This window comes from Heptranchias perlo, chromosome 6 (assembly GCF_035084215.1).
Source record: "Heptranchias perlo isolate sHepPer1 chromosome 6, sHepPer1.hap1, whole genome shotgun sequence".
Lineage (NCBI taxonomy): Eukaryota > Metazoa > Chordata > Chondrichthyes > Hexanchiformes > Hexanchidae > Heptranchias > Heptranchias perlo.
In genome coordinates this window covers 8760410-8786928 of record NC_090330.1, presented here as the reverse complement: position 1 = coordinate 8786928, position 26519 = coordinate 8760410, and the positions used below count along the sequence as shown (strand labels likewise).

The 26519-nt window shown below is 41.4% G+C and overlaps 1 protein-coding gene across 4 annotated transcripts in view; it reads right to left on the bottom strand.

Annotated features, from left to right (window-relative positions):
* prkx (protein kinase X-linked) overlaps positions 1-26519 on the bottom strand; it is a 125655-nt gene that overhangs the window by 27075 nt on the left and 72061 nt on the right. For 3 of the 4 annotated variants that reach the window (XM_067985698.1, XM_067985697.1, XM_067985696.1), the window contains exons 5-6: positions 22171-22266; positions 49-106 (exon numbers count right to left, since the gene is read on the bottom strand). In XM_067985698.1, the coding sequence (XP_067841799.1) occupies positions 49-106; positions 22171-22266 (154 nt within the window). Of the gene's footprint in view, positions 1-48; positions 107-22170; positions 22267-24820; positions 24937-26519 lie in introns of those variants that run through there. The other variant, XM_067985699.1, reaches the window with a different exon arrangement.

Here is a 26519-nt window from a genome sequence, read left to right as displayed (position 1 = left end):
AGTTGTAAATAAAATTTGATGGTTTCTATCAACGTATCTGTTACTTACCTTCATATTTCCTAATCGTCTTGTCCGGTCAATAACTAGAAGCTTTTTTATGAGGTCTCTAAAACATAAAATAATGATAATAGTTACATGCAACATCAAAAGCATTATTACCTACACAATAATAGATTTGGCAAACATTAACAGGTCTTTTTTTTTTATACATATATTTTTCAAATAAAAAGACTATAAGTAAATCCATGAAAGATTTCTAAAATACAATTACTGGTTGTAAACTGAAGTTTCTTTTTAAAAACAATGGAAAGGATAGTGTAAGAATTGAGATTATGTAATTTTGTACAAATTACTCTGAATGGAAGGTGAGCGTAGTTAAATGTTCCATTTCCTTTTTTGAAAATATATCAGGTCGCCTGTGGCATTACTCAGCTATTCCAAGGAACAGGCTAGAGAGAAAAGCAGTTGGATGGGTAAAAGAGCAGGCAAACCAGGAAAACGTGTCAATTATTAACAGAAGAGGCCCAGAAACTACCACAATCCAAAGGCTGCCTCAAAGATCTAAGCACCTCAAACAGAGCAGAAGGCAATCTTGAACATAAGATCGGAGCATGAGTAGGCCATTCAGCACTTTGACCCTGTCCCGCCATTCAATTAGATAATGGATGATTCGCACTTCAACTCCATTTAGCCGCCTTTGCTCCATATCCCGGGATACCCTTACCTAACAAAAATCTAATCGATCTGCGTCTTGAAAATTTCACTTAACTCAGCATCCAGAGTCTTTTGGGGAGGAGAGAGTTCCAGATTACCACTACCTTTTATATGAAGAAGTGCTTCCTGATTTCACTCCTAACTGGCCTAGCTCTAATTTTGAGATTCCCCCACCTTGTGCTGGATTCCCCTACCAGAGGAAATAGATTCTTTGTATCTACCCTATCAAATCCCTTTATCAAATTAAAGATCTCAATTAGATCACCTCTCAACCTTCTAAACTCAAGGGAATACAAATCAAGTTTATGCAACTTGTCTTCATAATTTAACCCTTAAAGCCCTGGTGTCAGTCTCAAGAATCTGTGCTGTAACCCATTCAAACCCAATATGGTGCCCAAAATTGAATGCAGATGGGGTTTGACCAAGCCTCTGTACAACAGATGCATCACTTCCTCACTTTTGTATTCCAACTTCCTTAAGGTAATGAGATAAAGTTCCAACAGTGGAAGGAGCTGTGTTGGAGAAAATTTTTGCAGGAAGTGCGCATAGTGATGCATATTATTTGAAGTATTAAAACAGGGATAGGCAAGTTTATAGGGAGGTTTTGTTATTTTTATTTTTCCCCAGAATATTCTGGGTTTTTTTTATGATGCAAATTTTTTGTTTAATGGGATGGATGGGGTGCCAAAACAACCACTGAAGGCTTTGAATTTATTTTTTTATATAAATGGGAATTTTTGGACATTACTGCACACGCATACATACATGCTTTTAAGGGAATGTGAAATTTGAGACAATCAGCATTCTCTATTCCCCATGGGTATTACCACATGCCAAGCGTACACTCAACAGAAGCAAAATATGGTAACAGTCCCTCTATCTTTATTTCTCCTTTCATAAAGGAATTAAGTACTTTTAATATAAAGTGCCTTCTATGTATTATTTAAAAATTGAATGTGGTGTCTTTGACTCGGTAGCAGATACCTTCAATTTAGCAGATCATCTCCTTTCACATGGGTTTTCTGGTCTCGGCTCTGCAACCGTTCCAATGACATACATTATATGGGGGTGGCCCTTGTGCATTGTGTAACAACTCCATTCATCTATAAAAGGGAGTAGACAGCTCAGACCAGCCTGGAAGGTGATCCAGAGGCCACCAAACCAGTCAAATCATCCCGAGCTCCACACAGCCTTCTTTTCCTACATGTAGACAATATACCGACTACCTTAATGCACCCATGTCTGCCTCTAAGTATTGTGCAACAAACTGTATGGTAATATCATAAAATATGTACTGTTTTCCTTCAGAAAAAAATTAAAACAAAATAAAGTCTCCTCCGGCACCTGCAAGTCACCAACACAAAACATGTCTGACCGGTCGGTCTCCACCCAATTTATAGATCCACAGCACAAACTACACATAAATCTGTTGCAGTTGCACTCTGAAACCAAGTTAACACTAGTATAAACTCCTGTAAATGTGTTAATGATCATTGTTGGGGAAGAGCAGACAAAGCTTTACCTTCAGTTAATTGCGTTATACCTGTGAATGCTCAATAAGCTGGGCACAAAAATATTCTATCCCAAGCACTGACATCCCTCACATTGATAAGCACAAACAAAAAGAAATATCAGTCTACTGTTTAATGGATTGGTTGAAAATAATTAATTAGAGCTCCAGTACCCAATTGCTGCAGTGAGAGACTGTCAGATCACATATCGTTAGACAGCTTGAGTTGGTTGTTGCAAACATTAAGATTCAAAATATCCACTAAAAAACTGATCAGTTTTGATGATGATTTAATTTCCATATATTAAAAATAGGACAGACTGTCAACTACTCCGTTATAAAATTGTATCACATATATAAACTTGTCCTCAAGTTGTTCCAAAATGCTTTACAGCAAATGAATGTGAAATGCTGTCACTGTTACTGTTTTTGCAGGCAAATAGGATAGCTGATTTGTACAAAGGAAATTCCTCTAAACAGCTGTGAAATGAATGACTAGTTAATCTGCTCTTGGTGGTGTTTGCTGTACTTTGACCAGGACAATGGGCAAACTCACAGCTCTTCTTTGAAAAAGTGCCATGGGATTCTTCTATGTCCATCTGATCAGGGCCTTGGTTTAACATCTCATCCGAAAGGCGGCACCTTCGATAATGCAGCACTCTCAGTACTACACTGAAGTGTTAGCCAAGATGTGCAAAGGTCTTGAAGTGGGACTTGAAATCACAATCTACTTACTCAGAAGCAAGAGTGCTACCACTGAGTCAAGCTGACACTCAGCACTGGAATAGCACATCACAGAAATGTCAGCACAGGAGACAGCCATTCAGTCCATTGTGCCTGTGCTAGAATTAGCTAGCTAGGATGATCTATTCTCAATTTCCCTGTTCTTTTTCCTTAAATACAATATTTTAAGTGTTTATCTAATTCCCACTTAAGTGTGACCAACTAGGCTTCAATAGCCCTTTGTTGTAATGCATTCCATATTCCAATAATCTTGTGTAAAAAAATAAAATTCTTCTGAACTCTCCCTTTATACATCTAGTACTAATCCTAAATGTATGTCCTCTTGTTACTAATTCACGGGCCAATAGAAATAATCTCATGATTTCTCCTTTTCAAACTTATGAACACTTCTATTAGATTCCCACCTTAACCTTCTATGCTCCAATTAATATAGTATTTATTTATCAAGTCTTGATATTTTTAATAGGTATATTTTACTTGATAACCATGAACTAGACAAAAGCAGCAGCTCATGTGAGGGTAGCCACAGCACCATGGAACAAGTGGGTACCTGAGGTGGTAAGAGTAAAGCTATTGGGAACAGGGGAGTAATAATTGTGAGGGATTCCATAATTAGGGGGAAGAATAGCCTTTTTTGCAGTCATGATCAAGAGCCTTTAAAAGTAGATAAACAGGTTTAAAAAAAACATTAAAACAGCAGCTAGGATTTCGAAATTTATATCAAGAGGGATTGAACATAAAACGGAGGTCACACTGATTGTACAAAACTAAGGTACGGCCACATCTGGAATACTATGCACAATTTTGGTCTCCTTACTATAGGAGGAATACAACAGCTCTGGAGAAAGTGCAATGCAGGATGATACCAGGGATTAGAGGTGTAAGTTATGAGGAAAGATTAGAGCAACTGGGGCTACATGATTTGAACTGAAGATGAACAAAATTAGATGGCGATGTTCGAGGTTATATAATGGATAGATGAGATAAACAGAAATAATTTCCATTGGCCACAATCTCAAAATAAGCACGAGAATTCAGAGTTATCAGAAGCGTTGGAATACTTTGCCACAATTGGTGATTGATGACCAAATCCTTTATAATATTTTAAAAAGGCAGTGGATTATTAGTTGAATATGTACAGGTTTGGGGAGAAAGCATGAAAATGAGACTGTGTAAAACCTGCCACCAAGAGGAGCCTAAATTCGGCACAGGCAAGAAGCACTAATGGCCTCCTCCTGTGTTAAAATTTTTATGTTTCTGATAGAAAGAGAGATAGAAAAGTAAAAACGGGAAAGCAAAAAGGAAAGTGTAAAGAAGAGGAAAAAGAAAGCACTTTGACTTAACTTATAATAATTTTTTTTTAATAGCAGTGACACCATAAAATATAAACAAGAGCAGAGCACAGCTCTCCCAGAAGTCCTTGTAAAAGTGCCTAGTGTGAATTAGGAAGAGGTGAAAATAAAACACTAGTGAGAAAGCAGACATGTAACAGAAATACAGCAAAATAAAAGCTGTTTGGTTACAAGACATGCCTGCGACTTTTCTTGTTTTTATTACTATGATTTCCACGATTAATCAGTGATTTCTCAAAAATGTGTCACGGCAAAATTATAGTCCTATTAAATATCACTGTGCCATTTTTATCATGCTCTACATCTAGCACCTGTGACAGAGTCTTGCATCCCCATATAATGACACTGAAAAAAATCTCAAGAGGGTACATCAATTTTGATTCTCCCCATTAACCACCTCAGCTTTTGCAAGTGTCATCTGAATTTTGCAGTGGAAGAATAGTGGCTCTGTGCTGTCAGTCTGTCTGCTTTTGTTTCTGTAAATGCCATAATCAGCCACAAAATGGCCCCTTAAATTCACTGCTATTATGGTGCAAAAGTACAGTGGAACAAGAGTAAACTGAAACAGGGGAATATACTATTAATTCAGTAGAACGAATGTCCCACAATGTAGCAAGCATTTACATAACATTACAAAGCTATAGCTTGTGCCAGCAGGCTGGCTGCAAAAATTGCAAATAAAGTGTAATTTATCTGTATACAGCTTCAAGTAGGTTCCTCTGTGGAGTGTAGCCAGAACCAAGTCCACAGCACCATGGATGGCTCAGCTGTACTGCCTGGGGGGGGGGGGGGTGGGGGGGGGGGGGGGGAGAGAGAGAGGGAGGGAGGGAGGAAGAGGAGGAGAAAGCTTAGGAGAGCAATAGTGACAGGGGATTCTATAGTTAGGGGGGCAGACAGGCAGCAGATGTGATTACAGTATGGTATGTTGCCTCCCTGGTGCCAGGGTCAAGGATGTCACTGAGCGGCTGCAGAACATTCTGTGGGGGGGGGGGGGGGGGGGGGGAAGAGGAGGAGATGAACAGCCTGAGGTCGTGGTACATATTAATACCAACAACATAAGTAGAAAGAGGGATGAGGTCCTGCAGGCAGATTTTAAGTAGTTAGGAAAGAGATTAAGAAGCAGGACCTCAAAAGTAGTAATCTCCAGATTACTCCTGGTGCCATGCACAAGCGAGTATAGAAATAGGAGGATCGAGCAGATGAATGCATGGCTGGAGAGATGGTGCAGGAGGGAGGGCTTTCGATTCCTGGCAATGGGACCCGTTCTGGGGAAGGTGGTACCTGTAAGGACCAGATGGGTTGCGCCTCAACAGAGCTGGGACCAATGTCCTCGTGGGAAGGTGCGCTAGTGCTGTTGCGGGGTGGGGGGGTTTAAACTAATTTGACAGGGGGATGGGCAGCAGGATATAGCAATGGAAAGGAGAAACAAGGGCACAAAGGATCAGGAGAGAAAGATAGCACTAGAGTAAGTAATAGTGCAGTTTTAGGTGGGATCAGACGAAGACAAAGTACAAGTCGAAGACTGGTTTGCAGTGCATGTGTGTAACCACAAGAAGCGTGGTAAACAAGGTTGGTGAGCTGCAAGCACAAATAGCCACATGGGAATACAATGTCATGGTGATAACGGAAACCTGGCTCAAAAAAGGGCAGGATTGGGTACTAAATATTCCTGGATACAAGGTCTTCAGGAAGGATAGGGAAGGAAAGAAAGGGTGGGGGGGGTTTCAGTATTGATTAAGGAGAATATTGCAGTACTGGGGAGAGAGGATGTCCTGGAGGGGCCAAGGACAGAATCTATTTGGTTAGAGTTAAGGAATAAGAGGTGCCATTACACGACTGGATGTATTCCATAGGCCACCAACCATTGGGAAGGATATAGTGGAGCAAATTTGCAGGGAAATTAGAGAGGTGCAAAAGCGATAGAGAAATGATAACTGGGGACTTCAACTAACCTAATATAGACTGGATAACAATAATAAGGGGCAAAGAGGGGCAGGAATTTTTGAAATGTGTTCAGGGTAACTTTCTTAATCAGTATGTTTCCAGCCCAACGAGGAAGGAGGCATTGCTGCATTTGGTTCTAGGGAATGAAGCGGGCCAAGTGGCGCAAGTGTCAGTGGGGGAGCATTTAGGGAGCATCGATCATAGTATCGTAAGGTTTAGAATAGCTATGGAAAAGGACACGGACCACTCGAAAGTAAAAATACTCAATTGGAGGAGGGCCAATTTCAATGGGATGAGAACAGATCTGGCCCGAGTAAAATGGAATCAAAGACTGGCAGGCAAAACTGTAATTGAACAGTGAGCAGCCTTTAAAGAGATGGTTCGGGTACAGTCTAGGCACATTCCCACAAGGCAGAAAAGTAGGGCAACTAAAGCCAGAGCTCCATGGATGACAAAAGAGATAGTGAGTAAGATGAAATGGAAAAAAGGGGCATATGACAGATGCCAGGTTGATAACACAAGTGAGAACTAGGCAGAATATAGAAAGTTCAGAGGGGAAGAACGTTTCAGGAGGTAGTCACACCGCAGCTTAAGAGAGTGCAGGCAGAGGGGGACTGGGTGACCGCCAGACAGACTAGGAGGAACAGGCAGGTAGTGCAGGAGTCCCCTGAGGGCATCTCACTCTCCAACCAGTATTCGCTACTGCTCTCCTGATCTTTCTCCTCCACCCCCCCCATGTACAGATGGGCCATCCATGGTGCTATGGTATTGGCTCTGGCTGCACACCACAGAGGAACCCTCTTCCTCACCAGTATTCAGTTCTGAATACTGGTGAGGAAGAGGGTTCCTCTGTGGTGTGCAGCCAGAGCCAATACCATAGCACCATGGATGGCCCATCAGTACATGGGGGGGGTGGAGGAGAAAGATCAGGAGAGCAGTAGCGATAGGGGATTCCAGAGTTAGGGGAGCACACAGGCGTTTCTGCGGCCGCAGACGCGATTCCAGGGTAGTATGTTGCCTCCCTGGTGCCAGGGTCAAGGATGTCACTGAGCGGCTGCAGAACATTCTGGGCGGTGGGGTGGAGGGGGGTGAACAGCCAGAGACTGTGGTCCATACCGGTACCAACAACATAGGTAGAAAGAGGGATGAGGTCCTGCAGGCACAGTTTAAGGAGCTAGGAAAGAGATTAACAAGCAGGACCTCAAGGGTAATAATCACCGGATTACTCCCAGTGCCACACGCTAATGAGTATAGAAATGGGAGGATAGAGCAGATGAATGCGTGGCTGGAAAGATGGTGCAGGAGGGAGGACTTTAGATTCCTGGGGCATTGGGACCGGTTATGGGGGAAGTGGGACCTGTACAAGCCAGATGGGTTGCACCTCAACAGGGCCGGGACCAATATCCTTGCGGGGAGGTTTGCTAGTGCGGTTAGGGAGGGTTTAAACTAACTTGGCAGGAGGATGGGAACCCAAGAGGAGATTCGGAAGGTCAGTAACAAAGCTGGAAGTGGAAGGCAGAAAAGTAGTAAGTGAAATTGGAAGGCAGGCAGCATTCGCAACATGGTAGATCAACTGACGGCACAAATAGAAATAAATGGGTATGATCTAATTGCCGTTACAGAGACGTGGCTGCAGGGTGACCATGGCTGGGAACTGAATAATCAAGGATATTCGACATTTAGGAAGGACAGGCAAAAGGAAAAAGGAGGTGGACTAGTGCTGTTAAAGGATGAGATCAGTCCACTAGTGAGAAAGGATCTTGGATCAGATGATCAAGATGTAGAATCAGTTTGAGTGGAGCTAAGAAACAGCAAGGGGCACAAAACATTGGTGGGAGTTATTTATAGGCCAAACAGTAGTGGTAAACAAGGTTGGTGAGCTGCATAGTGGTATAAAGCAAGAAATTAGAAGTGCATGTAACAAGTGTAATATAGTAATCGTGGGAGACTTTAATATACATATAGATTGGGCAAACCAAATTAGCACCAATATTGTGGAGGACGAATCCCTGGAATGTATACAAGATTTCTAGATCAGCATGTTGAGGAACCAACGAGGGAACAGGCTATTTTAGATGGGGTACGGTAGCATAGTGGTCATGTTACTGGACTAGTAAGCCAGAGGCCTGGACTAATAATCTGGAGTCATGAGTTCAAATCCCGCCTCGGCAGCTGGGGAATTTAAATTTAATTAATAAAATAAAATCTGGAATCAAAATATCAGTAATGGTGGCCATGAAACTACCAGATTGTCGTAAAAACCCACCTGGTTCGCTAATGCCCTTTAGGGAAGGAAACCTGCCGTCCTTACCCGGTCTGGTCTATATGCGACTCCAGACCCACAGCAATGTGGTTGATTCTTAATTGCCCTCTGAAATGGCCTAGCAAGCCACTCAGTTGTAAAATCTCGCTAAAAAAAGTCACAAGAAGAATAAAACCGGACGGACCACTCGGTATCGGATCACTAGGCACCGGACACAACAAAGGCAAACCAAGCCCAGTCGACCCTGCAAAGTCCTCCTCACTAACATCTGGGGACTTGTGCCAAAATTGGGAGAGCTGTCCCACAGGCTAGTCAAGCAACAGCCTGACACAGCCATACTCACAGAATCATACCTTTCACCCAACGTCCCAGACTCTTCAATCACCATCCCTGGGTATGTCCTGTCCCACCGGCAGGACAGACCCACCAGAGGTGGCGGTACAGTGATATACAGTCAGGAGGGAGTGGCCCTGGGAGTCCTCAACATTGACTCTGGACCCCATGAAATCTCATGGCATCAGGTCAAACATGGGCAAGGAAACCTCCTGCTGATTACCACCGACCGACCGCCCTCCCTCAGCTGATGAGTCAGTCCTTCTCCATGTTAAACACCACTTGGAGGAAGCACTGAGGGTAGCAAGGGCACAGAATGTACTCTGGGTGGGGGACTTCAATGTCCATCACCAAGAGTGGCTCGGTAGCACTACAACTGACCAAGCTGGCCGAGTCCTGAAGGACAGAGCTGCGAGACTGGGCTTGCGGCAGGTGGTGATTGAACCAACACAAGGGAAAAACTGACTTGACCTCGTCCTCACCAATCTACCTGTCGCAGATGCATCTGTCCATGACAGTATTGGTAGGAGTCCTCGTGGAGATAGGAACAGGAGTAGGCCATTCAGCCCCTCGTGCCTGCTCCGCCATTTGATAAGAAGATCATGGCTGATCTGTGATCTAACTCCATATACCCACCTTTGGCCCATATCCCTTAATACCTTTGGTTGCCAAAAAGCTATCTATCTCAGATTTAAATTTAGCAATTGAGCTAGTATCAATTGCCGTTTGCGGAAGAGAGTTCCAAACTTCTACCACCCTTTGTGTGTAGAAATGTTTTCTAATCTCACTCCTGAAAGGTCTGGCTCTAATTTTTAGACTGTGCCCCCACTCCTAAAATCCCCAACCAGCGGAAATAGTTTCTCCCTATCTGTTCCCCTTAATATCTTATAAACTTCGATCAGATCACCCCTTAACCTTCGAAACTCCAGAGAATACAACCCCAATTTGTGCAATCTCTCCTCGTAACTTAACCCTTGAAATCCGGGTATCATTTTAGTAAACCAACGCTGCACTCCCTCCAAGGCCAATATGTTCTTCCGAAGGTGCAGTGCCCAGAACTGCTCACAGTGCTCCAGATGCGGTCTAATCGGGGTTTTGTATAGCTGTATTCTAGTCCTCTAGATATAAAGGCCAGAATTCCATTAGCCTTCTTGATTATTTTCTGCACCTGTTCATGACACTTCAATGATCTATGTACCTGAACCCCTAAGTCCCTTTGGACATCCACTGTTTTTAACTTTTTACCATTAAGAAAGTACCCTGTTCTATCCTTGTTTGATCCCAAGTGGATGACCTCACATTTGCCTACATTGAATTCCATTTGCCACAGTTTTGCCCATTCACCTAATCTATCAATATCTCTTTGTAATTTTATGTCTTCATCTACACTGCTTACAACGCCACCAATCTTTGTGTCATCGCCAAACTTAGATATGAGACTTTCTATGCCTTCATCTAAGTCGTTAATAAATATTGTGAATAATTGAGGCCCCAAGACAGATCCCTGTGGGACTCCACTAGTCACATCCTGCCAATGTGAGTACCGACCCATTATCCCGACTCTGTCGCCTTTTGCTCAGCCAACTTCCTGACCAAGTCCGTACTTTTCCCTCGATTCCATGGGCTTCTATCTTAGCTAACAGTCTCTTATGCGGGACCTTATCAAATGCCTTCTGGAAGTCCATATAAATAACATCCATTGACATTCCACATCCACTACTTTAGTCACCTCTTCAAAAAATTCAATCAGGTTTGTCAGGCATGACCTGCCTTTCACAAATCCATGCTGGCTCGCTCTGATTAACTGAAAATTCTCAAGGTGTTCAGTCACCCTATCCTTAATTATAGACTCCAGCATTTTCCCCACAACAGATGTTAGGCTAACTGGTCTATAATTCACTGGTTTCCCTCTCTCTCCTTTCTTGAAAAGCAGAGTGACATGTCCAATTTTCCAATCTAGAGGGACAGTTCCTGAATCTGGAGAACTTTGAAAGTCTTCGCACTGAGGACACCATCCAACGTAATGTGTGGCACTACCACCGTGCTAAATGGGATACATTCAGAACAGATTTAGCAGTTCAAAACTGGGCATCCATGAGGCGCTGTGGGCCATCAGCAGCAGCAGCAGCATTGTATTCCAGCACAATCTGTAACCTGGCATATTCCTCACTCTACCATTACCAACAAGCCAGGGGATCAACCCTGGTTCAATGAGGAGTGTAGAAGAGCATGCCAGGAGCAGCACCAGGCATACCTAAAAATGAGGTGCCAACTTGGTGAAGCTACAACTCAGGACTACATGCACGCTAAACAGCGGAAGCAACATGCTAGACAGAACTAAGCGATTCCACAACCAACGGATCAGATCAAAGCTCAGCAGTCCTGCCACATCCAGTCGTGAATGGTGGAGGACAATTAAACAACTAACAGGAGGAGGAGGCTCTGTAAACATCCCCATCCTCAATGATGGCGGAGTCCAGCACGTGAGTGCAAAAGACAAGGCTGAAGCGTTTGCAACCATCTTCAGCCAGAAGTGCCGAGTGGATGATCCATCTCGGCCGCCTCCCGATATCCCCACCATCACAGAAGCCAGTCTTCAGCCAATTCGATTCACTCCACGTGATATCAAGAAACGGCTGAGTGCACTGAATACAGCAAAGGCTATGGGCCCCGACAACATCCCGGCTGTAGTGCTGAAGACTTGTGCTCCAGAACTAGATGCGCCTCTAGCCAAGCTGTTCCAGTACAGCTACAACACTGGCATCTACCTGACAATGTGGAAAATTGCCCAGGTATGTCCTGTCCATAAAAAGCAAGACAAATCCAATCTGGCCAATTACCGCCCCATTAGTCTACTCTTGACCATCAGCAAAGTGATGGAAGGGGTCGTCGACAGTGCTATCAAGCGGCACTTACTCACCAATAACCTGCTCACTGATGTTCAGTTTGGGTTCTGCCAGGACCACTCGGCTCCAGACCTCATTACAGCCTTGGTCCAAACATGGACAAAAGAGCTGAATTCCAGAGGTGAGGTGAGAGTGACTGCCCTTGACATCAAGGCAGCATTTGACCGAGTGTGGCACCAAGGAGCCCTAGTAACATTGAAGTCCATGGGAATCAGGGGGAAAACTCTCCAGTGGCTGGAGTCATACCTAGCACAAAGGAAGATGGTAGTGGTTGTTGGTGGCCAATCATTTCAGCCCCAGGACATTGCTGCAGGAGTTCCTCAAGGCAGTGTCCTAGGCCCAACCATCTTCAGCTGCTTCATCAATGATCTTCCCTCCATCATAAGGTCAGAAATGGGGATGTTCGCTGATGATTGCACAGTGTTCAGTTCCATTTGATTAAGTACATTCAAAACAGAGATCGATAGATTTCTAGATATTAAAGGCATCAAGGGATATGAGGATAGCGCAGGAAAATGGTGTTGAGATAGAAGATCAGCCAAGATCTTCTTGAATGGCGGAGCAGGCTCAAGAGGCTGGATGGCCTACTCCAGCGCCTAATTTCTTATTTCCTTTTTCACTTCCGTAAGAACATAAGAGGGGCAAAGAGAGAGTATGAGAATAGACTGGTGGCCAATATAAAAAGGGAATCCTTAAGTCTTTTACAGGCATGTAAACGGGTAGTAAGAGGAGGGGTGGGGCCAATTAGGGACCACAAAGGAGATCTACTCATGGAGGCAGAGGGGATGGCCGACATACTAAATGAGTACTTTGTATCTGTCTTTACCAAGAAAGAAGATGCTGCCACAATCTCAGTAAAGGAAGAAATAGTTGAGATACTGGATGGGCTAAAAATTGATAAAGAGGTATTAGAAAGGCTAGCTGTACTTAAAAGTCACCCGGTCCGGATGGGATGCATCCTAGGTTGCCGAGAGACGTTAGGGTGGAAATTGCGGAGGTACTAGCCATAATCTTCGAAACATCCGTAAATACAGGATGGTGCCAGAGGACTAGAGAATTGCACGTGTTACACCCTTGTTCAAAAAGGATCTATGGATAAACTATAGGCCAGTCAGTTTAACCTCGTTGGTGGGGAAACTTTTCGAAACGATAATCCAGGACAGAATTAACAGTCACTTGGACAAGTGTGGATTGATTAGGGAAAGCCGGCACAGAATTGTTAAAGGCAAATCGTGTTTAGCCAACCTGTGAGTTTTTTGATGAGGTAACAGAGGGTAGATGAAGGCAATGCAGTTGATGTGACGTACATGGACTTTCAAAAGGCGTTTGATAAAGTGCCGCATGGTAGGCTTGTCATCAAGATTGCGGCCCATGGAATAAAGGGGGCAGTAGCAACATGGATACAGAATTGGCTGAGGGACAGGAAACAGATAGTGGTGGTGAACGGTTGTTTATCCGACTGGAGGGAGGTGTACAGTGGTGTTCCCCAGGGGTCGGTGCTGGGACCACTGCTTTTCTTGATTATATATTAATGACTTGGACTTGGGTGCACAAGACACAGTTTCAAAATTTGCAGATGAATCAAAACGTGGAAGGATAGTAAACAGTGAAGAGGATAGTGATAGACTTCAAGAGGATATAGACAGGCTGGTGACATGGGCAGACACATGGCAGATGAAATTTAACAGAAAATGTGGCAGAAAAATGTGAAGTGAATCATTTTGGTCAGAAGAACGAGGAGAGGCAATATAAACTGTAGGGCACAACTCAAAGGGGTACAAGAACAGAGATCTGGGGGTATATGTACACAAACCATTGAAGGTGGCAGGGCAGGTTGAGAAAGCTGTTAAAAAAGCATACGGGATCCTGGGCTTTATAAATAGAGGCATAGAGTACAAAAGCAAGGAAGTCATGGTGAACCTTTATAAAACACTGGTTCGGCCATAACTGGAGTATTGCGTTCAATTCTGGGCACTGCACTTTAGGAAAGAGGTGAAGGCCTTAGAAAGGGTGCAGAACAGAATTACTAGAATGATTCCAGGAATGAGGGGCTTTAGTTTAGTGGATGGACTGGAGAAGCTGGGGTTGTTCTCCTTGGAACAGAGATGGTTGCGAGGAGATTTGATAGAGGTATTCAAAATCACGAAGGGTCTAGAGACAGTGGATAGAGAGAAATTGTTCCCATTGGCAGAAGGGTCAAGAACCAGAGGACATAGATTTAAGGGGATTGGCAAAAGAACCAAATGGCGACATGAGGACAAACTTTTTTTTTACACAGCAAGTGGTTCGGATCTGGAATGCACTGCCTGAGGGGGAGGTGGAGGCAGACTCAATCACGGCCTTCAAAAGGGAACTGGATAAGCATTTGAAAGTAAAAAATTTGCAGGGCTACAGGGGAATGGGACTAGCTGGATTGCTCTTGCATAGAGCCGGCACGGACTCGATGGGCCTTAACCTTTCCATGATTCTAAATCTTATTCTAACATGCACATTGCATTTTCAATAAAATTCATAAGTTAAGCAGAACACACTTTTTATATATAAAGCAAAAAAAACCAATCTACGCTGTTGATAAAGCGTGGTGTATGCTCGAATAGGACTGTGACTAACTAAACCTTAAAATAGCTAGTTAACTCAGATTGCGGCCATCTGGGTACCTGCAAAAATTCAATCGCCCATAAACGTTCACAAATGTGGTATAAATTACTTTCACATGAAGGTTTGCAAACTGATGGGCTATGCCTGTTAAAAAGGTGTTATAAAAATAAACCATCAGCATGACAATTAAAATAAACCATCTGACTTGACTGCTGTCTGATATAAAGAATGTCGGCAACATCCAGACTTTCAAAAAAAAATCACTTGGTAAACACAAAAAAACTCACTAATTTATAATCAGATTAATTATGTTACATAAGCAGATAGGCAGCATTTCTCCATTCACAAGTGTAAAAGTCACCTTAGGAGTGGCAGTGTTTCTTGCAAACAAATGAAATAACACTGGTAACAGTTTAAAAAGGAAGATAGCTTATTTATTCTATTGAAGTGGAATTCCCCCCACCCATTTTTAAACACCTTTAAAGCAATTCTTAAACCAATATGCAGCTGACAACTATTCAGTGCTAATTTCTATACTTGTAAAAATGGCAATTTTCCCCCACTAATATAGCTTGTTACAACATTCAGTGCAAACCTATTACACAACTGACACATGTAACCAAGTTAAAGGCATTAATCCAATCTCCAAGTTCAGATGGCTAAGGTATAACTGAAATTTTGCTCCGAATTAATGACTGAACTCCTCTATCGGATATTTGATTTTTTGTTGAGAAACCAAATAAAGGACCAGTCAAATACTCCTCAGCTTTGGTGATATCCTGTAAGAGAAATGCAGCAAATCAGGAAGGCGTGGCTGGGTGATGCTAAATGTGGGCTTTAAAAGTCCGAAGAATCTAAGAGGAAGGAATAAAGTAAGGGGTGCCACAGTTTTAAGGTGCTGGGAAAGACAGAGTTCGAGTAGGAGATTATGTAGTGAGTCTTAATTTCATCATGGTGGGAATGTAGAAAGGAGGACCACTATATAATACAGTCTTAAATTTATAATGCAAAACAGATAGTGAATATGGTTAAAGTGGCTTCTCATGCATACAATAGTGACACAATCTTTGATGTAGCTTATCAAATGTTGCCTGAAGATGAAAGCATTGCTCTCCCCTTCTCACAATGCTCAGAAAAGGTATGGCATGCTGTGCATTAACTTTAAGGACCAGAGGATCATGAATTTGATACCTTGTCTGTGTTGAGCTAGGTGTAAGAGTGCTGCTAAACAAAAACTCCCATGAATCCTGCTGATTGCTATCCAGTGACTCCACTGGGGCAGGTGGACAGAATCCTGTTCAGCTGGGATAGTTACCCTCCCATGCACCACTCATCCAGGCCCATGAAACTATACCTCAGCATCTTCAGGAGAAATGGATGGGGGGAAATTCAAAGGAAAGAAAACTAATTCAACCTAGGGTTCAGGAAATATTCATAAGCCACTCAGCTTCACCCATTTTTAAAAAAACATTATATCATACAGCCTTTTATCTGCAAAATATTCATCATCTTAAAAATGTATCTACTAGACAGTAAATGTAAGGGCATGGAGATGGTTGTCATAGCAGTTGTGGTGAACTGTTACAATTTAAGTGCTTGGCTGAAGACTTGTTCCATTGAGCTTCAGTGGCACACACTAACCTCCTCGCTATTTTGTTAGATTGCTTATCTTAAGCTCACACAAGAAAGAGTTCAGTAGAAGGGCACCAAAAATGTCCATTAAAAAGATTTACTACAGAAACACCAGCAAATACAGTAACGCACGATTCACTATATAGGCATGCAAGTCTTTGCAGCAGCTAAATATTTTTTCCATGTTAAATATTTATCACTAGTTGTAAGTGGAGGTGGTGTAGATAACTAGGTGGATTCTACTTCTTGAATTTAAGACTCAAACCTGGTCTCTGTCCGAGTCTGAAACTCCAGCCCTGGAGCTGCCAGCCTCGTAAATGAGGCCAAAAGTAAAGTCCCTCAACTTTTTTTATTGCAGCAATTAAGGCCTCCGTGTAATATGTCAAATTGCATTTAGGAACAATAATATGCAACATTTTCTTGCCTGGAGTGTTTCTTATTCAACACAAATGGCAATCGGAATTTGACAAAAAAAAAATCACAAGAGGACCATATTTTCCAAGTGCATAGTAAATACCTTTGTTTTTACACAGGGCAACAGCCAACGAAATGGATTCCTTATACAATTAAAAACATCCTGTCTAAATTGTTGCCATGGGCAACAAGCAGTCCTAATTAGTACCTGCAATGGTTTTTTGCCTTATGTTTAAACTATTTTAAAGCTGCTTTTTTATATATAAAGCATAGCATAATTGAATAAACATGTCTTTCACACCATCATATTCTTCTCTCAAGATATTTTCCAGTAAACAGAAATGGAACACCTGCCTTGTTACAAAGACAGACTGGAGAAACTTGGGCTTTTCACTCTTGAAAGGTGATAACTGAGAGGTGATCTTATACAAGGTTGTACACAGTATGGAAAAGGCAAATCCATAAAATTACTTAAAACAAATTGAGAGTAGGACAAAAGTCATAGGTTCAAACTAGTAAAAAGCAAACTTAGGAATATCAGGAAGTTTTTCTTCACACAGACTGATCGACACATGGAATGGACTCCCAAAGAGTACTGGAGGCGAAAACCTGAAATCATTTAGAAACAAATGGATACTGCAATAGAGGGGGATTCAGGGTTGCTTTAGTTGGATGAATTAAAATGGGTTGAATGGCTTTCCTTATTCATAACTATCCTGTGACTCCAAAGATGTTAGTAACTGCAAGAATATGCTGCTGTTACATGTTTTTTTTAAAACTGCCATTTTGGACTGCATTAGCAGATCATAATAAAATGCTGTATCATAGCATTCTATAGTTCAGCTATACTAGTAAGTACTTGAATTAACCAGAATTAATAATTTGCCATTGAACAAGTTAACAAGGATGTAATACTGTTCAAACAACTGATGGGGTTGTTCAAATACCATTTTACTCAAAACTTGGCTATAACACATTTAGGGTTTCATACTAATGAAGGTAGTATCCAGGAACAAATTTCAAGTATTCCCCAGTCATATGCAGCCCAGGCCAGATACACCCCAAAGCTCCAAAATACATCAATCTGTCCCGATCTCTACTGCGCCAGCATTTTACACGAGACACCTTCCTCCCATTTGCAATGAAACTTCTCAGTTTCTGCCAAATTGTCATCAGTGTTGTGTTATGGATTTGCCATCATTTAGAACTGAATACAGCCTGTCCAGACACATTTGAACTTAATTGTACTGTAGTCTCAAAAGTTCCCAATCCCACCCAAATACACGGCTACCTATAAAAGTTGGTTTTGTATGTTATTTTACAACATGGAAACCTGGCTTGTTCTGCTGCTTTTAGCAGATCACATTTCTTCAGTTATATAGCTCCCTTTCAGGTTATTACTCAACATGCCTACATCCTGCATCCTCTTCCTACTCTACTTGATCACAAGGAAAGTGAGCCTACTCTGCAAGAAAGGGGCCATACTCCTGTTCCTAAGTAATGGCAAAACTACTTGATATACAATCGCAATATTAAATAGTGTAGGCATGCCTGCCTCTACAACAGAACTAGAGGCCTCTCTTGATCAGAGAGCAAGTACAAAGAGAGCAGCAAAGTCAGTGAGAGGGCAGAGGTAGAGAATGAAAAATGAGAAAAGCAAAGACAAGCTAGGAGAGGATTGGAGAAACTGGGAATAACTACTTACATTTATAAAGCAACTTTTACATAGAGTTACATACAATTTTCAACACAGAAACAGGCCATTTGGTCCAACTGGTCCATGCCGACGTTTATGCTCCACATGAACCTCCTCCCACCCCTCTTCATCTAACCCCATCAGCATAACCTTCTATTCCTTTCTCCCGCACATGTTTATTTAGTTTCCCCTTAAATGCATCTATGCTATTCGCCTCAACTACTCTATACTTCACATTCTAACCACTCTCTGGGTAAAGAAGTTTCTCCTGAATTCCCTATTGGATTTATTAGTGACGATCTTGTATTTAGCCCCTAGTTTTGGTATCCCCCACAAGTGGAAACATCTTTTCTACGTCTACCCTATCAAACTCTTTCATAATCTTAAAGACCTCCATCAGGTCACCCCTCAGCCTTCTTTTTTCTAGAGAAAAGTGCCCCAGCCTGTTCAACCTTTCCTGATAAGTATATCCTCTCATTCTGGTATTATCTTTGTAAACCTTCTCCAGTACCACTGAAGCCCTTATGCATGCTTTTGTCACCTCAACTGAATCTTTGCCGTGCCCTCCTTGCTGGCCTTTGTTCCTCCAACTTGTCTAAAATGCAGACTTTCACACTACATCCCACTTGCCCATCACTCCTATCTTTGCTTACCTATTGCTGGCTCCTTGTCCCCCAACATGTTAAATTTAAACTCCTCGTCTACAATTTCAAATCCTTCCATGGCTTTGCCCCAACCTTGAAAGGTGGCATCTGAGAGGTGAATCTTAACATAAGAAATAGGAGCAGGAGTAGGCCAATCGGCCCTTCGAGCCTGCTCCGCCATTTAATAAGATCATGGCTGATCTGATCCTAACCTCAAATCTAAATTCATGTCCAATTTCCTGCTCGCTCCCCATAACCCCTAATTCCCTTTACTTCTAGGAAACTGTCTATTTCTGTTTTAAATTTATTTAATGATGTAGCTTCCACAGCTTCCTGGGGCAGCAAATTCCACAGACCTACTACCCTCTGAGTGAAGAAGTTTCTCCTCATCTCAGTTTTGAAAGAGCAGCCCCTTATTCTAAGATTATGCCCCCTAGTTCTAGTTTTACCCATCCTTGGGAACATCCTTACCGCATCCACCCGATCGAGCCCCTTCACAATCTTATATGTTTCAATAAGATCGCCTCTCATTCTTCTGAACTCCAATGAGTAGAGTCCCAATCTACTCAACCTCTCCTCATATGTCCGCTCCCTCATCCCCGGGATTAACCGAGTGAACCTTCTTTGTACTGCCTCGAGAGCAAGTATGTCTTTTCTTAAGTATGGACACCAAAACTGTATGCAGTATTCCAGGTGCGGTCTCACCAATACCCTATATAACTGCAGCAATACCTCCCTGTTTTTATATTCTATACCCCTAGCAATAAACACCAACATTCCGTTGGCCTTCTTGATCACCTGCTGCACCTGCATACTAACTTTTTGATTTTCTTGCACGAGGACCCCCAGATCCCTTTGTACTGCAGTACTTTCCAGTTTCTCACCATTAAGATAATAAACTTGCTCTCTGATTTTTCCTGCCAAAGTGCATAACCTCACATTTTCTAATATTGTATTGCATCTGCCAAATCTCCGCCCACTCACCCAGCCTGTCTATATCCCCTTGTAGGTTTTTTATGTCCTCCTCACTCTCTACTTTCCCTCCCATCTTTGTATCATCTGCAAACTTTGATACGTTACACTCGGTCCCCTCCTCCAAATCGTTAATATAGATTGTAAAGAGTTGGGGACCCAGCACCGACCCCTGCGGAACACCACTGGCTACTCGATGCCAGTCCGAGAATGAACCATTTATCCCAACTCTCTGCTTCCTGTTAGATAACCAATCCTCCACCCATGCCAGAATATTACCCACAATCCAGTGATTCTTTATCTTGAGCAATAATCTTTTATGTGGCACCTTGTCGAATGCCTTCTGGAAGTCTAAATACACTACGTCCACTGGTTCCCTTTTATCCACCCTGTACGTTATGTCCTCAAAGAACTCAAGCAAATTTGTCAGACATGACTTCCCCTTCGTAAAGCCATGCTGACTTTGTCCTATTAAATTATGTTTATCCCAATGTTCCGCTACTGTCTCCTTAATAATAGACTCCAAAATTTTACCCACCACAGATGTTAGGCTAACTGGTCTATAATTTCCAGCCTTCTGCCTACTACCCTTTTTAAATAAGGGTGTTACATTAGCAGTTTTCCAATCTGCCAGGACCTTTGCCGAGTCCAGAGAATTTTGGAAAATTATTACCAAAGCATCCACAATCCCTACTGCCACTTCCCTCAAGACCCTAGGATGTAAGCCATCAGGTCCAGGGGATTTATCCGCCAAGAGTCCCGTTAATTTACTGAGTACCAATTCCTTAGTGATTTTAATCGTATTTAGCTCCTCCCCCCCAGAGCCCCGTTTGTCCAGTGTTGGGATATTCTTAGTGTCCTCCACCGTAAAGACTGAAACAAAATATTTGTCCAGCATTTTTGCCATCTCCATGTTTTCCACCATTAATTTCCCGGTCTCATCCTCTAAGGGACCTACGTTTGCCTTAGCCACCCTTTTTCTTTTTATATAACTATAGAATCTCTTGCTATCTGTTTTTATATTTTTTGCTAGTTTATTTTCAAAATCTATCTTCCCTTTCTAACTCAATCCTTTAGTTACTTTTTGCTGTCTTTTGAAGACTTCCCAATCTTCTATCCTCCCACTAAGTTTGGCTACCATATATGTCCTTGTTTTTCGTCGGATACTATCCTTAATTTCTTTACTTAGCCACGGATGGCTGTCATTTCTTTTACACCCTTTTTTCCCTCAGTGGAATATATATTTTTTTGAAATTTGTAAAATAACTCCTTAAATGAACACGACTGCTCATGTACTGTCTTACCCTTTAATCTATTTTCCCAGTCCACTTTAATCAATTCCGCTCTCATACCATCATAGTCTCCTTTATTCAAGCTCAGTATGCTTGTTTGAGAACCAACCTTCTCACCCTCTAATTGGATATGGAATGTAACCATGTTATGTTCACTCATTCCAAGGGGATCCTTAACTAGGACATTAATTAATTAATCCTGGCTCATTACACAGGACCAGGTCCAAGGTTGCTTGCCCCCTTGTAGGATCAGTTACATACTACTCAAGAAATCCATCCCTAATACACTCAATAAACTCTTCCTCAAGGCTGCCCCGCCCAATTTGATTTGTCCAGTTAATATGACAGTTAAAATCCCCAATAATTATAGCTGTTCCCTTATTACATGCCCCGACTATTTCCTGATTAATACTTCTTCCAGCAGAGTTGCAACTATTAGGAGACCTATATACTACGCCCACTAGTGCTTTTTTCCCCTTATTATTCCTTATCTCTACCCAAACTGTTTCATTATCCTGATCCTTTGTCCCAATATCATTTCTCTGTATTACAGTGATTCCTTCCTTTATTAACATAGCCACCCCACCTCCCCTTCCTTCCTGCCTGTCCTTCCTGATTGTTAAATACCCTGGCATATTTAATTCCCAGTCGTTGTCACCCTGCAGCCATGTTTCTGTAATGGCCACAAGATCATACCCATACGTAGTTATTTGTGCCGTTAACTCGTCCATTTTGTTACGAATGCTACGTGCATTCAGATAAAGAATTTTCAAATATGTTTTGTGACACTTAGTTCCTGCTTTTTCCTTTTTGTCCCGATGTTTGTCCTGGATCTCCTTCATCTCCTCGGCGAATCTTATTGAGATATAGAAGATATCAAATGGTATGGAAAAGGTAAAAATCTAGAAAATTACTTTAAGTTAGATTGCGAGAATAGAAAAAAGGGAAGACGGGTTCAAAGTAGTAAAAGGCAAACTTATGACTGACATGAGGAAGTTCTCCTTCACACAGTGATCAATACATGGAATGAACTTCCAGACAGAGTACTGGAGGTGGAAACCTGAGTTAGTTAACAACTGCATGCTACAATGAGACACATTAAAAATAATTACTATTCATCTAACATCACATCGTTAAAGGGTTAAATTAAACTTACTTCACATAAAAATCGAGGTGTTTTGGGAAGTCCAACTTTCCAGCAAGAATCTTTTGGTAAATACCAAAAGGGTTGTCATCAAAAAATGGTGGGTAGCTGTAAAGCAATCACAGAGAATGAATTAAAAGAAAAATTCTTAAAACGTATTATTTTACCTGATAAGATCTAGGGGGATGAAAGTGGTCTTCGGTGGTAGGTCAAAACAGACAATTGCGAATTGGTAATCCGTTTTACATCACCCCTTTTTTCCCCCCCATTGAATAACAATGTAAGCTTATGAAACAGTTAACTGCTTTATGAAAAGTTATCACTGCTGCCCATACTGGTTACCAGCAATTTAGTAAAAACATGATCTTTTCAAATTGGCTACTTGGTACTCTACTTGGAATTAAAGTCTCTTCTCCACCTCTCTGTGCCAGTTGCAAGTCCACTGATTGCGATTTCCCAAACGTATTTCAATCTAATGTTTAGTGGGCAGAAAATCACAGAACAACCTGCCCGTAAATCTGCACAACTTCATAATCTTATTCATAAAAGTTGTAAGGAAAGGTGGCATAAGAAGTGAAAATGTCTTACTAATGTAGTTAAAGCATTCCTTCAGAGATTAGGGTTGAAGATACATCTTGGGGGCAAAATGCATATCCCTTTCCACTATACCTGATCTGGGAGTGTTTCATGCATACACTGGGTGAAAAATGTGGGAAACATTCATTTCTCAACCGACATTCCTCACCTTGAAACAAAACTTCTTTAAAAGTGATCATGCAAAACTGAGCACTTCATTTTAAATTACAGCAAGATCATACAACATGTGCTTTGGCTCACAGTGAAAGCTAGTAGGATTTATACTATGTACCTGTACTAGTTGTACATTTGTTTTAAATGAAAATTGCAGATTTACTGCAGAAATAAGAAAGCAAGAAAGATCAGCAACTATAGTCTTTGGAAGCTTGAAATAGAGAAGAATCTCTGACTAACATAATTTTCATATTTGCGAAATCAAGGAAGTGTCAAAGCTACGATAAACAAATCAAAAATGTAGCACTCAAAGCAGGACCTCCACAAACATTAAATCTGTGCCAGAACCATCTGCTCTGGAAGAAAGCACTTATGTCTAACAGGTGGGTCATCCGTATTCTTGGCAAACAACTGCTCCTCAGGACTGGCAGGCTGTACATCTGAATGCAACACATTTCTTTCCCTAATTATCAGATATTGCTTTTGATTATACTTGCCATTTGCCATAGAGTGGTATAGTGTTTAAGGCATGTGTGACAATAAAATTAGAAGCCATTAATCAGAGCTGTGTCATCACAATAATCTACAAGAATCATGCTATATAAAATTATTAATCACTCAACCACATCTTGTTATAGATAATTCAAAAATTATTTTGATGTTTGGAAACTCAAATTTAAAGCTGCCACTTTGTGTTTGCCTGGACTTTAAGCCCAAACAGCAATAAAACAGATAACATCCAATATTGATATCAAATAAATTGGAGTTTTGCAGAACCTAATTCTACATGTATAATATTTGCCTAGCTTGCTATGATACACTACCAAAATAGCCACTCCAGGATTCCTGTAATATGTCTCATCCATGACAATTAGAAATGAGAGAAAATCATGCAATACGAAGCTTTACAGAATAAAAGATCCTAGCATTGATTCCTGATCGCTGCTTAGCCACTCTCAGCTAGGCAGTCAAAGCGCTACAATTAGCTCCAAATCCGCTGGACTCCAGAAGTGAAGGGGGAAAGAAAGATTAACCACTGATCCTTTTCCAGTAACTCTTGTTTGAATGTGTGAATGGATACTGGATAAGGACATCAGGATCTGCTGCAATGCCCTCCAGGAATGAACAGCCTGCCGACACAATCTAGGCTCACACATGAAAAATGGCCACTTGGGCAAGGCACCAAGGGCTGTCAGCACCAGCTGAGCTGTTACTCAGCACTGGTCAGCGCCATCATCATAGGGGAGAAAATTGACAAAATGATACTAATATACTATGATGGATGGTTTAGTAAGTACTTTGAGGTAATCTTCCTAATGCAAAATTCTAAGACTTCAAAAAAAATTAAACAGAAGGAAACCCATGAAAAGATGAAGTAAAGTTTAAATGCTCCTAAATATCCCTGAACAAAAGTGTTTTTAACCTTTATCACAGCACTACTGTGCTGCTGCTTGCTGTATTTGTGTAATAGACAGCTGAAATGATCCTCAGTTGTGCCAAAGACTAACAGCTGAGATCTAATAAGTTGTTTTAACTAAGCAACTGCAAATTCCTTTTAGGTCAATATTGAGTGGCACTTCTAAGCGACCAACCTGCCACCACACTAAAACAGAGCAATAGATTGATTACCCAGTTCAAATTAGAATGTTTATAAACCAGAACAAATGTTCTCGAAAAGGTTGTTAAAATAGGCACAACTGAATTTCAATAGTTAATGGAGCAAGCATACTTGCAACCAATATTCAAGAGGATAAAGAACTTAAACTAAGGAAAGGTAAATCAAGTGGTTTCAAAGAAAAAAGGCATTTTAAGCATAGTTAAGATTCTGTTATTTTCAGTATTCTAAAATTCTAGTGAATAATAGTGCTCATAATATAGACAGAGGATCACTTGCTGCCCATCTCTCCTTCACCTGCAGTCTTCAGCAGACCATGTGTGTTTGGGCTGCCAGTCACAGCACACCCAGCTAGGTACAGGATATTGCTAAAGCTGGGATTCAGTGCTGTTTCCTCTCCTTTCCAGCACCACCTATAGAAAAGAAAAATCAATGGAATGCTAGTAGGAGACAGAGCTATTCCAAAGACCATTACTAGGTGAAAGGGCTACTAAGACATTATTGTAATAGAAATATTGCCCTGTAATTTTAATAGAGCTCTTTCACTTGTACAATGGAACTTAGAATAGCTCTACTCTACAGTGTTGTTAGTTATTTCTCTTATTGCAGAGTAACAGGGAGAATGAATAATACTGAATCTCAACTGTGGCAGCATTCAACAGTAAACAAGCCAATAAACAGGTGTGTGTAAAGAATACTTGGCAGGGGAAAGAGAGTGGAGGATAACAATGAACAGAGGGAAACAAGATGACAAAAAAAAATTCCAGACTGGAAAACCTTCAAAATGATGATCCAGTAAGATGGAAGCAGAGAATATAGTACGGTGAATTGTCGCCCCTTCCCCAAATAGTTTTATTTTTGTTATGTTTCTTTTCCTATGCCATGTGCCTGCTCAGTCCACTAAAAGGTGCTTACGGTGGAATAATGGCTATACTACTGGGCTTGTAATCTAAAGAACGCAAGTTCAAATTCCGCCATGGCAGTTTGAGAATTTGAATTCAGTTTAAAAAATATACAAATAAAAAGCTGGTATCAGTAAAAGTCATAAAACCCTAAAATGATTCATTGTGTCCTTTAGGGATGGAAACTTGCCCTGTACACCCAAATCATTAATATATATATTAAAAAAAAGTGGTCCCAGTACTGAACCCTGGGAATACCACTGTATACCTTCCTCCATTCCGAAAAACAACCATTACTCTGTTTCCTGTCACTTAGCTAATTTCGTATCCATGCTGCCACTGTCCCTTTTATTCCATGGGCTTCAATTTTGCTGACAAGCCTATTATGTGGCATCTTATCAAACACCATTTGAATGTCCATATACACATCAACTGCATAAATATTGGCTTTGCCAGCGACGCCCACATCTCAAGAATGAATAAAATAAGACGACCAGCTCCCAGTCCCAGATGCTGCTCTATAGCTAGCAACTTACCCCAGAACTGAAAATGTGCTGTTCTCTCAGGAACTGTTAATTTTCCTTTTAAAAGGACTGTATCGACACCATTCTCACCATGTCTTGGCAGCTTAACTAAAGCAATACAGGTAACGGGATTATGTTAATAACCCGAAGTATGTTCGCCACTCATTTAAAGGAATTTTTCTTTTTAAAAAGCTCAAGGATAAATGACTACAAAATCGAGACAAAAAGCTGCACATTCAAGTTTCAACAGAGACAGGATGTGCAACAATCCAAGCAATCTTCTGAAAGTCACTGACTTTTACAGAAATAAACAGTGCCTTGGAATGTTAAGTCCCATCTTTTGTTCCACATTCCAAATGATAATAATTTGCCTCTACCAATTGGTACACCTGTTGCCAAAGTTTTCTAAACAGTTCACAGGCCATAAACACCCTACTTTTGGCCTTGCAATCCATAACACATTTTTATGACTAGAGTCTGGAAAGTTTCCTGGCAAATGTACATTTTACATTTCCCTGAACGAACAGATGAAGCTTTGGAGAGGATAGTAAAGGAGAGGAGAATCCACAA